The sequence below is a fragment of the Rattus norvegicus genome, chromosome 10 (assembly GCF_021556685.1).
Source record: "Rattus norvegicus strain SHRSP/BbbUtx chromosome 10, alternate assembly SHRSP_T2T, whole genome shotgun sequence".
NCBI classification, from domain to species: Eukaryota; Metazoa; Chordata; class Mammalia; order Rodentia; family Muridae; genus Rattus; species Rattus norvegicus.
In genome coordinates, this window is record NC_141543.1 from 97,918,747 (window position 1) to 97,932,315 (window position 13,569).

General features: G+C 48.3%; 1 protein-coding gene across 21 annotated transcripts in view; it reads right to left on the bottom strand.

Moving 5' to 3' along the window:
* Window positions 1–13,569, bottom strand: part of Pecam1 (platelet and endothelial cell adhesion molecule 1) — a 61,586-nt gene that overhangs the window by 18,463 nt on the left and 29,554 nt on the right. For 11 of the 21 annotated variants that reach the window (XM_087571195.1, XM_087571191.1, XM_087571189.1 and 8 more), the window contains 6 exon segments: window positions 12,075–12,359; window positions 11,374–11,481; window positions 10,833–10,860; window positions 10,017–10,090; window positions 7,395–7,448; window positions 5,541–5,603 (listed from right to left, as the gene is read on the bottom strand). In XM_087571195.1, the coding sequence (XP_087427321.1) occupies window positions 5,541–5,603; window positions 7,395–7,448; window positions 10,017–10,090; window positions 10,833–10,860; window positions 11,374–11,481; window positions 12,075–12,359 (612 nt within the window). 21 annotated transcript variants of the gene reach the window in all.

Sequence of the window (13,569 nt, forward strand, 5' to 3'; positions counted from 1 at the left end):
CACAGGGCCGGGACATGGCTCAGTGGCAGAGAGCATTTGATGCACAAACACAAAAACTTGATCTGGAATCCTGAACTCAAACCCCAGACAATCTGGGGCATAGCTGTAGGCACCTCGAACCCCGGCAATATGAGGAGCAGAGATAGGAGGGCTGACTGCTGGGGCTTGCCAGCCTAGATCCAAGATCAGCGGGAGACTGCCTCAAGAGAATAAGGTAGTGAGTGACAGAGCATGCCACCTGACATAGATCAGAGTCTGTGACTTCTGCATGTGCTCAGAGACATGGGTACCCTAACCCCCCCCCCCCCCCACACACACACACGCTCACACACACAGCTAAAAATAATTGTGTGATGACTGCTACAGGATGCGGTCCATAGGAAGCATGGCTAGCTTTTCTTCCCCCCACCCTAACATGGAGAGCTAGAACAGAAAGGGGATGAATTGGGATGTCGGTGAGGCTGCTGGACGGAGGTGATCTGGACATCTTGTGAGCTCCACTGTCCCAGGTATCTCTCTGGTCTCCTCTGCAACACTGTAATATTCTCTGGACCTCAGTAGCTCCACTCTGTGCCTACCTCAAGTCAGGCAGGGCTGGCTTCCACTTCTAGATTGAGCTGTGCCCATGGTCTACGGTTGCCCCGGTTTTGCTCAGCTCAGTAAAGGGGGTGGGGAGCAGGGTGCAGCTGCTCACTGCCCTTCCCCCTCTTGTGTCCCCTTGGCAGCAGCTGCCCCTTAATGACTAGCCCAGGCCAGGAGGCTGTTTGTCTCTGCTGTCAGAGGTGTTTCCTGATGGGTCTCTATTTTGGTTTCTGTTTTTCTCCGGGTAACAGAGAAAGAGATGGCTTCAACGTCATGGGGTTTTCCCAGGAATTAGCCTCAGAGCAAACAGACATCGAATTGGGATTTAATGAGTTCCTTCCCGCCCTGCTCCATCCCCAGTGACCACTTGGTTAGCTGCCAGCCAGAGTTAGATCTGGACACGGTCCCCGTAACCTCCTCCAACTTCGATGGATGAGAGACCTTGAGAACAGGGGACTGGGCTGGCAGGCACCACTTCATGTTTAGTCATCACTGGCCTTGAACCCATGAAGCCCTTCTCTCTTCACCTAGCAATGCCCTTGTCCCCTGCTTAGGGGAGGACAGGGGCCAGCACCAGGGGTCCAGATCTGGTTCCTCAGTGTCCTTCTGCAACGAGGAGGACGCAGGGATAAGTAAACACAACTTGTATCCCCTGAAGTTCCTCTTGCCACCCAAATAACCTTTATTCTCGAATTTTTCCCAGAACCCTGGCTGAGCACCCCACAACTTGTGCAAGCTGGGAAATGTGACCGATAGCGCGGCTGCAAGGGACAGCTGCAGAATCTAGGGAGGGAAGCCAGAGGCAATTGCCACGGCCCCACCCTATTCTAGGAACTGCCACACTTCCTCTATTCAATCCCTCCAAACCCTCAAGAAAGCAAGAGAACAGCAGATACAAGGACACGCTCCCAACGAAAGGGAAATGCGGCCTTTCCCAGGGGCAGCGGTGCTTCCTTCTCTCTTTGGTGTTCTTAAGTCCCAGGGCAAACACGTGTGCTCCCATGCACACCCCTCAGATGTTTGCCTCCCCAGACCCAGGACAGCACCACTGTGGGAGGATCAATACATCTGGGTGTCAGAGCCCAGGGTGACAGGGGATTTGAGGACTTGGTCCCCTGGGCCTTCCTGTTTGTTTTCACCAGTCACAGTAAGGTGCAGCGGGTCCAGAACAGAAAGGAAGATGTGGGCCGCTCTGATCTCGTCATCCTACCCTCATGCTAACACCTTCCCTTCCCTCTAACCTCACTAACATTTAGGAAGAGGGAAACTGTTGCCTGGGTTGCCAAGCCCAGGATGAAGTGATCCGAGGATATCCCAAGCCCAGGCTGGACCAGTGACAGCTGGTACTCAGCACTCTGCAGTATCCTGTCACAGCCTACACAGGCTTGCCTCTGAGCTCCAAACCCCCGTGCTTCCTCCTCTTGGGTGTCTCACCGGCATCTCAGACTTAACCCAGCCAGACCAGATCGCATCCTCAAACACCACAGCCACCCATGAAGTTACTCCAGCAAGACATGTGGGGACTCTGGTTCCCCAATCCTGACCACGGGCTGTGATGAGTCTCAAAAGTACACCTAGACACCATCCATCGCCTGCACACACTGTCTCTTGTACGGTGAGAGCACACCTGTCTGTAGGGCTAGTCTTATTCTTCCTCAGGCCGTTTCCTCGCTGGTCCTGAGTTTGTTTTTATATACTTATACATGTTGGTGCGTGTGTATGTATGTATGTGAGTGTATGTATGTATGTATGTATGTTATCTGTGCATGTGGTTGCATGTGTTGGGAGGATTGTGTATGCACATATATGGAGGTCTAAGAAGACTGGAAGTGTGTGTGTGTGTGCACATTCCTAGGCTTTTCTTTTTTTGTTTGTTTTGCTCTGTTCTGTTTGTTCGTTTTATTGTATTGTGTTTCACCTTTTTTTTTTTTAACAGATGCCTGTTTGTTTCTTTTTCTTTCTTTTTTTTTTTTTTTTGGTTCTTTTTTTCGGAGCTGGGGACCGAACCAGGGCCTTGTGCTTCCTAGGCAAGCGCTCTACCACTGAGCTAAATCTCCAACCCCGCCTGTTTGTTTTCTAATGAGAGAAAGAAGGGGTGTGGATTTGGTTGGTCTAGCTAGCCAGCTTGCTCTGGGAGGCCCGTATCTACTTTCTGAGGAATACTAGAATTACAGGAAGGCCATCACACACACTCAGTATTTACGTGGGTTCTTGAGACCTAAACTCTAGTCCTTACACTGGCAAGATAAGGGCTCTCTATCCACTGGGCTCCCTGCCTAGTCCCTAAGGATTTTTTTTTTAAAAAAGGAACTCAGAACCAGCCCTTTCCCAGTCTGAAGCCTCCGGGAATGTTTCCTTATTCATTTCATAAATAGGACTGCGATCCTTGGGGCCCCATGTGCTCCAGCGTTACCCTGTCTGCCTAACTTCATGCCTTTTCTGTCTCTGCAGACACATAAGTCTCCTTTCAGATACTTGTGACATAGGGTCTCATGTAGCTCAGGATGGCCTTGAACTCTTGGTCCTCCTGTCACACAGCCAAGCTTAGGGATTGAGTGTGGGTATGCACCACACACCCTGCTCTTCTTTTTAAAGATTTATTTATTAATTCTATATAAGTACACTGCCACTGTCTTCAGATACGCCAAGAGAGGGCCTCAGATCCCATTACAGATGGTTATGAGCCACCATGTGGTTGCTGGGATTTGAACTTAGGACTTCTGGAAGAGCAGTCAGTGCTCTTAACCGATCTCCAGCCCCACCTAGCTCCTTTTTTTCCCCAGACGATTCTACTTTCAATCCTGATGCCCATCCCCTCTTTAGTTTTCCCAGCTCCCCTCTTAGACTGCACACACGCCAGGGAGGGAACATCCATGCCCTTGTGTCTCGCACAGTGGCTGGCACCATTATGCCTTTGTCATTGTTAGCTACCAAAATAAGTCAAACACTTCACTATAAAATAAAAAAAGACAAGAGCAGCAGGCCTTCCACGCTCCCCACCCCTCAGGTCCAGTCAGCACACCACCGACGCCCATATAACAAAACACACCTCTGGAGACTGTTCTGACAGACAGCATGGGGACGGGCCAGTGGGGTAGCACAGAACAGCACAGGACATGTCCCCTGACTGGAACGTTTCACACATATAACTGCTGACGTGGTACTTGGAACCATGCTCAGTAAGAGACGGAGGAGAAAACCCAGAACTTGTCCTAAATCACCGAGCAAGAGGTGGCTTCAGGACGCCATCACCGTGTGGTTCCAGCTAATGTTTGGCAGGTTCAGCCTGGAAAACTGCCCGGGGTTGCCTGGCTGAGAACACAGCACACAGCCTCAATGAAGAGGGAGACAGAGGGCGGCAGTCCTAAGGAGCTTCGCCCAAGGGCCAGAAGGCTTGGGATGGCTACTTCCTTTGAAGCATACAGGAGCCTAAAGGTGGGGCCATGGTGGAGAAGGGTTGGGAGATGTGCATGGTTTCTGGTGCTCAAATCGGCTCAGATCCATGTTTAGGTATATGCTGTAACCTACGACTGTGAGTCTGTCTCCCAGCACTGAATCAGATGGGGACTTACAGACAGCTTGCCCGTGCGTGCCCACACACCCAACAAAAAAACTCAGGCACAGATCCCATGGCACGCGGCAAGGAGGACTCTAGTCTTTCCCCTAACATCCCTCTAATGAGGAAAGTCCTCTGTGATGGGTAATCTCCAATTTGACTGGATTTAGAATTGCCGAGGAAGATTTACCTCTAGGCATGTCCGTGAGGGGGCGCAAAACTGGGTTAACTGAGGTGAAAAGTGCCACCCTAGAGGTGGTTGGCCACCGTGTCATGGGCTGCAGTTCCGGGCTGCTTAAACAGGACAAATGTAGCTGAGTCCCAGAATCCATTGCTTTCCCTGGACCCGGTATCTAAAAGCCTGTCTTAGTTATCATACTTCCCGTGCCACTAAGAAGTAACTGCATTGCCTCCAATGGTAAAGCAAATGAACATCTCCTCCCTTAAATGGAAGTCTTGTCAGGCATCTGGTCACAGCAATAAAGTAAGTAGCATATACATCATCCACCACCATCCTCACCACCACCAGCACCACCACTACCACCATCACCACCACCATCCTCACCACCAGCACCACCACCAGCACCACCACCATCACCACCACCACCACCATCATCATCACCACCACCACCAGCAGCACCATCATCATCATCACCACCACCACCACCACCATCATCATCACCACCACCACCAGCAGCACCATCATCATCACCACCACCACCACCACCACCACCACCACCATCATCATCATCACCACCACCACCAGCAGCACCATCATCATCATCACCACCACCAGCAGCACCACCATCATCATCACCACCACCACCATCATCATTGTTTGTGTGTGGTAGTGGTAGGTGCTCTGTGCAAACGTGAGTGCAATCCCTGCAGATACCAGAAGAGTATGCTGGACGCCTCTGGAGCTAGAGTTACAGGTGGTTGTGAACCACCCAATATGGATGCTGGGAACAGAACTCAGGTTCTCTGGTAAAACTGGGCTCTTAGCCACTGAGCCAGCTCTCCAGCCCCATGTTCCCTACTTTAAACATGCATTGGATTGACACATGTTTGGGCCCACACTGGCAACTGTTCTAGGAACACAGTGCATCTGGGCAGGGGCTGGCCTTTGAAAGAAGGCCTGGACACTGGGCGGGGGATGGGGAGAGGCGGCTCCCAAAGACTCTTCCAGAAATGACACCTCCGCTTTTGGTCCCTGCCTGGCCCTCAGAGAGCGCTCAGGATACAGTCACAATTTTATAGCTCCAGACTTAGGCGTATCTAGTAGGTCTGCAGACCACCTCTCCTCTGTGAGACCATTCTGACTGTACACGCGTCTCCTGCGGTGTCTACACCCAAGCCCAGAGCCTAACGTGGGCTCTGCTCACTGGTGAGGGCTGCTTACCTTGGTGAGGCTCAAGGGAGGACACTTCCACTTCTGTGTACTCCACATCCATGTTCTGGGAGTCTGTTAAAGGAATCACAGCGCCCGCCGTGAGTTTAGATAGCACCTCCTCTGAAGGCATCGAACTGCACTGAAGACCTTTATTCCAGTCAGCGGACACCGAGCATACCCTCTCTGACTTGTACAGTGTGGGAGGACTTTCTTTCTTTCTTTAAAGATTTATTTATTTTATGTATGAGTACACTGTAGCTGTCTTCAGACACACCAGAAGAAGGCATCGGATCCCATTACAGATGGTTGTGAGCCACCATGTGGTTGCTGGGATTTGAACTCAGGACCTCTTGAAGAGCAGTCAGTGCTCTTAACCACTGAGCTATCTTTCCAGTCCCAGCCTCTTAGTGTTTCAAGAAAATGAGGCATTCTGAGTAACAAAATCTCCAGGCTCTGTGGAGACACCCAGGAAGCTATTTTGTTATCAACTCTGGCCTTTGCTGCTGCTGCTGTTCTCCGTGTCTGGGGTCCCAGGAGAACAGGAGAGGGTGTCAGATCCTCTGGGACTAGCATTACAGATAATTGTGAGCCATTCACTGTACGGGAGCTGAAGCTGTATCCTCTGACAGCGCAGTCAATGCTTAATAACCGAGCTTTCTCTCCAGCCCTATTGCTGTTTCTTGAGACAGGGCTGTGGAGAGCTTTTGGGGCTGCCTTCTAGGAATCTGGCAGGAATTTGACATTGGGCTAGGACAGGAAACAGGCTCATGGTGAATTCAGCTAAGGAACGTGTTCTTTGTATCTTGATGTGTCTTGTTAAGACTCTGAATACAGTAATCATAGAACCTTTGTTTATGCTTTCTGTGTTCCTTAACTACTCTATTTATGCCTTAGGATCAATCATATTCTTTGTATGTTCCTAGAATAATATAAAGTCAGACTGAAAAAAAAAAAACCTGCTACAGCCTCAGCACTGGCTGAGTCTTGTTACAATGTTGTCTAATTGTCTTTTTCTTTTCAATCCTTATTCCCTCTCTTGAGATCCTGTTGACTGACTGAACTGGCTTGGTCACAGGGTCACACATATGCCAGGGCAGCCTGGAACTTGCTACACAGCCAAGGGTAGCCTTGAATATGGTCTTCCTGCCTCAGCCTCCTGAGTGCTGAGATTACAGATGTGTTTGTGTCTGCATTGTTTTAAGACCTCACAGAATCAGGGGTTCTTGCTTGCAGCTAAAACAGATGGTGTAGCCAAAGAGACTTCAGGAGCAGGCTGGGAGTTTCAGTTCTCAAGAGGGCAGCACAGAATAGAAAAGACCTTTAAGAAAGGATTTAAGCCAATTCCTCTGAGCTTTAGGCAGAAGTAAACTGTCTGTTGTCTTAAAAAAAACATTCTTAAAAATCTCCATGTCAGCTACCCAAGAGAAACTTCTCCTACAGCATTCTGAATGCCAAGAAAGCTTTTGTTGTTTGTTTGTTTTTTTAGGTATGACAGCTCATTTCTACTTAGTTAGGAGGCGTGGCCATTCGGATCACGGCTAACATCTTTGGAGAAAAAAACCCAGCCACCTACACTTTACCATTAGGCACATGTAGACAGGGCCTCTAAGAGGGGCTGGAAATTATCCAGCCACCTCAGAGTTTACGTTTTCTTTTTTTCTGTGGCTATTTATGTATGTATTTATTTATTTTGGAAGACAGGATCTTACTACTTATGATGTAGTTCTAGCTAGCCTAGACTCTATGTAAGCCACCTGCCTCTGGCTTCTGAGTGTTGGGATTAAAGGTGTGTGTCACCACGCATAGCTGCCTGCGATTTTTCTTTTAATGTCAAAGTTTCTGGTACAATATTTAAATAATTACCTTTATTTTGATTTATGGGTTTTACTGCATCAATTCCAGAAACATCATCATAACCTGGTTGAAAAATAACAGGATGAGTGACAATAAGAATTAGTTTCTTGTAAGTGTGTGTATGTGTGTGTGTGTTCTCACCCATGCATGTGAGTGAGTGCATGTGTGTAAATGTGTTCTCACCCATGCATGTATATATGTGTTCTCACCCAAGCATGTGAGTGTGAGTGCATGTGTGTAAATGTGTTCTCACCCATGCATGTATATATGTGTTCTCACCCATGCATGTGAGCGTGAGTGCATGTGTGTAAATGTGTTCTCACCCATGCATGTGTGTGTTCTCACCTATGTGTGAGTGTGTGAATGCATGAGAGCATGTGTGTGCTCTAACCCATGCATGTGTGTATGCACATGCATGTGTTCTCACCCATGCATGTGTGTGCTCTCACTTATGTGTGAGTGCATGAGAGCATGTGTGTGTATTCTCACCCATGCATGTATGTGTGTTCTCACCTATGTGTGAGTGCATGAGAGCATGTGTGTGCATTCTCACCCATGCTTGTGTGTGAGTGCATGAGAGCTTGTGTGTGCATTCTCACCCATGCACGTGTGTGCTCTTACCCATGCATATGTGTGTGAGTGCATGAGTGAGTGCTTGTGTATGTGCTTTCACTCATGCACATGTGCATGTGCAGGAGTGTTCGTGTGCTCGAGTGCCAGAGGCTGATGTGATAGCTGGTGTCACATGTCTTCCTCTCTCACTCTCCACTGTAGTTTTGGAGGCGGAGTCTCTGTGAACCTGGAACTTGCTGACTCAGCTGGACTAGCTCATGATGGAGCCCACAGGGTATGATCATTCCTTCCACCTCCCCCAGCACTGGGGTTATAGGTGCTTGCTGCCACATATGACGTTTACATGGGTGCCGGGGAATCAGACCCAAGTCCTCATGCTCACACAGCAAACACTTTACCATCTCCCAGCCCTCCTATAACTTCTAAAACCTCGAGCACTGCTAAGAAGGCAAAGTCTGATTTCTTCAGTCCAGGTGACAAACACCTTTGCCTCTGGCCCTGGGTCTCCTCCTTCGTCTCACTGTGCTGTGTGTGAGCTTTTCCTGCCTAGAAAGCACGGCTTCAGAGGGGCACTTTCATTTCAGAGTTATTCGGAATTCAGAATGGCTTGATGTGAGTGAACTGATTAAAAATTAAGCTTCTTTCTAGAAGGGACCAGTCACTAAAAACACTTTTTAGTGAAGTCAGCTTTCACTAAAAGCTGGTGGTTAGCTGACACTCTCTGGTTAGGGAAGTGGGTTGATGAGATATGGTTTAAAGAATAACAGTGTCTCTGAACTATGGCGTGAGTGTCCATATGGAGAATGAAGTGTGGGGCTCGCTCGCCCTTGCCCTGAATGTGTGAGGCCTTGGATCAACCCCAAGACTATAAAACAAACAAACATTTTAGCATATTCTTTGCCTTAAGAAACTGTTATATATATATATATATATATATATATATATATATATATATATATATGTAAGATATTATAACTACTATTCTTCAGGAACACATGATTCTCTAATGTGTGTCTGAGGTAATTAGCATTATTATTCAAATTGTTTGTTTTTAATTGCTTGCTTTGAGACAAGGTATTTGAGATGTAGCCTTAACTGGCCTTGGAACTCACTATATAGACCAAGATGGACTCCAGTTTGTGGTGATCCTTCTGTATCCACCCTGAGTGCTGAGATGTTAGGCATGAACCACCATACCTGCCTCTGAGTGACTTTCTTACAGACTCAAGGGTCCTGAGACTCACTGGGCAGCCTCACTCCACTGAGGCCTGCACTAGAGTGACATCTCACGCCTTTAATCCCAGCATTCGGGAGGCAGAGGCAGGTAGATCTCTGTGAGTTCTAGACCAGCCTGGTTTACAGAGTGAGTTCCAGGACAGCCAGGGGTAAACAGAGAAATCCCGTCTCTGGGATTAAAAAAAAAAAAAGAAAAAGAAAAAGAGAAAGAAAGGATATCTTAGCACTTCTCAAAATTCTCTCTGCCAAGAGCAGAATGCCCCCCCCCCCTCTCTGTGGCAAGGTTAAGTGAAGTGGTGGAAATCCCATCCGAGATGTGTTACTGAAGATTTAATTTGATTGAATTTAATATCTGGTTTCCATCTCCCAAGCCACCTAGTTATTTTGGCAACAAGCAGTAGGGTCAGTCTCTATTTATCATCCCAAAGCAGGGAAGGGAGAAGCGGAAAAGGTCCCACCTTTCCTTTCTGTTTGGTTGTGTATCAACTTACCTCCCCATGATTGGTTAGCTACGTACCACTGCCGAAGCCAGGGCTTCCCTTCTACCTCAACCCTACCTTATACTTTGAGCTGGTAAAACCTTTTTTTTTTAATTGTTTTTTATGATTTTTTTTATTTATTATTATATATGAGTACACTGTAGCTGTCTTCAGACACACCAGAAGAGGGCATTGGATACCTTTACAGGTGGCTGTGAGCCACCATGTGGTTGCTGGGAATTGAACTCAGGACGTGTGGAAGAGCAGTCGTCGCTCTTAACCGCTGAGCCATCTCTCCAGCCCAAAACCTTCTGTAATTAAAGGAAGCCTTGGCTTTACTTACCGTAATGGCTGTTGGTTTCCACACTGGGCTCAGAAACCTTCTCACTGTTGGAGTTCAGAAGTGGGACTGCTGGCCTTCACGTGTAAATTAAAAAGGAAAGAGAAAAATATGTAATAATATTCTTCCCCCAAGCCAACAAAACCGTCAAAGGAAGATCCCCGAGAAAACAAGAAATACGCCCATTACACACTTGGAATCACAGCCCTGGGGAGGCTGGGGCAGGAGAATGGCTGTGAATTTGAGACCAGCCAGGGCTACACAATAAGACCCAAAAAGCTAGTCATGGTACCACGTGCCTGTCATCCCAGCCCTTGGGAGGTAGAGGCAAGAGGATCAGGAATTTAAGGCTACCCTGAGCAAAAACGAGGTTTTTAAATTTCAGGGGTGTGTGGGTGTCCATAATGTACGGTACCTGAGGAGGTTGGGCCATCTCTCTAGCTTGGTAAAAGCATTTCTTTAAAAAAAAAGGGGGGGGGGCTGGGGATTTAGCTCAGTGGTAGAGCGCTTGCCTAGGAAGCGCAAGGGTTCGGTCCCCAGCTCCGGGGAAAAAAAAAAAAAAGAAAGAAAAAAAAACTCTATTATTCTAAGTATGTAATGTAGTTGGCAATCTTCCACTGAGACAGACAGACAGACAGAAACAACACACACACACACACACACACACACACACACACACACACACCCATTATACCCAAGGCCCTTATTCTTTAGGAGTTTGCTAAGAATCTCCAACAACTTCCTAACAGCCGCTCTCGGCTTACAGACAAACCCATCCCTGCCCTCAGAGAATCTACCCTCTCTTACAGGGACACTGACCTGGACATCTCCACGGGCTTCTGCTTGGCTTTAAAAAAGAAAGGAAAATCCAGGTCATATAAGTATACAGGACAGTGACGATCTTTCCCTTGACTCTCCTAAAACCTAAATACCCAATAAAGGAGAGAAGAGGAACTGGGGTGTAGCTCAGGCTAGACCCTCTTCCCACAAATGTATATGGCATATGGTACAAGATCATGGCACAAGTGCACACAGTATGTGCGTGCGTGCGTGCGTGCGTGCGTGCGTGCGTGCGTGCGTGCGTGCGCGCGCGCGCGTCCCACATGGGATGCACACCAAGAAATAGCTTCTTCTGACTAGACCGAGTATAAGGTCACCCAGATCCCCCTGGTTGGCTTGCCCAATTAGTCAAGTACCCGTGTTCATGAGCAGCAAAAGCTTCGCACCCACCAAAGCCAGGACCTTGAGTTGCCAACTGACATCCCATAAGGAGAACTCATGGTGCTCCCTCAGTCTCCTCGGGGATGCCTCACAGACATGGCCGGTTTCCGGGAAGAGCAATCTGCAGATAGGCACTCACCCTTGGCTTTCCTCAGGAAGTAGTATTTGGCTGCAACTATCAAGGCGGCAATGACCACTCCAATGACAACGACTGCAATGAGCCCTTTCTTCCACGGAGCAAGAAAGACTGGAAGTCGGGGAGAAAACAAAAGGAAGCACACATTTTCCCCCCTCCTAGCAAGAAGTAACAGCAGACTGAAGCAGCAGTTCTGACCTCCTTGTAAGTGGTATCTTGCTTTGGTGTCTGCCTGTGAGAGCTTCTGTAGCCAGCCTGTGAGGTGGTGGTGGCTTCTGCTAGAAGCCAAGGTCAGCTATGGTCTTCAAGGAGGTACCAAACCAATTTTGCTGAGGCCTTGCTCCATTTAGGGTGGCCTCTCCATCCTCCTCCTTCTCTACAGGACTCTCCCATTCAAGGGCACAGTTAAGACTCCCGTCAACGTGTCTGTGTTTGGGTATAGGTCCCTCATGGATAGATATTTAACCCACGGTATGAGTCAGCTGATAGCTCTCTATCCGATACTTAGAATTGGAACTGGATAAAATATTTTCAGTCCTTTTCCACTCAAGTTAGTAGGTTTCTGCCAATTGTAACTAATCAGACACCGGTCCCTTAGCTCTCTCAAATGAGCTAGTCTCCACTCCTCTCCCTTTTACCAGGAATGCATGCTTTTTGCCCCTTGGAAGCCCCCATACCCGGCCTCTGGTGGGGCCTGGACTCACCTCTGACTGTTAGAGGGCCGCTTCGGAGACTGGTCACAATGCTGGCTCTGTTGAACGCTGTACAATAGTACTGGCCTTCCTGCTCCTTGCTAGTTTGTTCATGGTGCCAAAACACTTGGGTGTCATTCACGGTTTCTTCGTGGAAGGGTCTGCCCTCCTTTTCTTTGTAAAACTGAAACGTGACAGGGCCAGTCCCCTCTTTCACAGAGCACCGAAGCACCATTTCATCTCCAGACTGTACATCGTTACCCGACAGGATGGAGATCGTAACTTCATCCACCGGGGCTGGAAAGCAAGCCATGGATTAGCCCGGAGAAGAGAAGGACGAAGCAAGTTAGAGGTGCACACCCGTAATCCCGGCACTCGGGGGTTGCATGCCGAAGGATCTCGTGTTCCAAGCCAGAATGCAACATAGAGACTCGGTCACAAAGAACCCAAGAGGAAGAGGGAGGGAGAGAAGAAACATAGAATGGCCACTTTTTCTCGTCAGCTTCTCTTCCAGCCTAAGATTTCAACCCTCTTCTCCCCACTTCCACTGATTAGACCAGAAGGGCAGTAACAGACACCGCCTGTCCCCATTCACTGATGAAAGGCAAGATGCTAGGGGCACGCACCTCCCACCTTGAGCATGACTGGCCACTCCCCAGAACAGCAAGACTGACTTGTATTCTCTCTTGGGAGTTTTGAGTACATGGGCATATATGTATGTATGTATGCATGTGTGTGTGTGTGTGTGTGTGTGTGTGTGTGTGTGTGTGTGTGTGTGTATTTGAACGATTTCTCTCTGCCTTTCTGCTTACAACGCTGTGTGGCACATGGGCTGGAGAGAAGGCTCAGTGGTTAGGAGCTCTGGCTGCTCTTCCAGAGAACCCCGCCGAGGTTCAATTCCTAGCAACCACATGGCTGTTCACAACCATCTGTAACTCCAGTTCCAGAGGACAGGACACCCTCAGGCAGATATATATGCAGGGAAAACACCAATGCACATGAAATAAAGAAGAATTTTTAAAAAGGTGTGTGGCACTTACCCCTGGTTTTCTTTTTCCTGTGTGCTTTTAAAGCCTCATCTCCCATTTCTTTGCTCTCCCTCAAGTCTGCCTTCCAACCCCCTGGGTTTGTTACCGTTTACGGTTACCATTGTTCATCATGTCTTTTGAGACAAGATCTCACTATGTATCTCTGGCTGGCCTCGAACTCACAGAGATCTGCCTGCCTCACCCTCTTAAGGGCTGGGAATTAAAGGTGTGCATAACCATGTTTGTTTTGTTTTGAGACAGGGTCTCATCGAGCTGGCCATGAACGCCAGATGTTAGCCTCCAAAATCCTGGGATGACAGGATGTGGCACCATCCACAGATACCCATCTGCTTCTGAAACTCCATTGCTACTTCTAGTTTCAAAGAAGCTGGAAAAGTCCCTTGATCCTCAGACCATGATCCTAAAGAGGAATTTCAGTGGAAAAGGTCATTCCTTCTTAACACGGTTTTCCAGTCTCG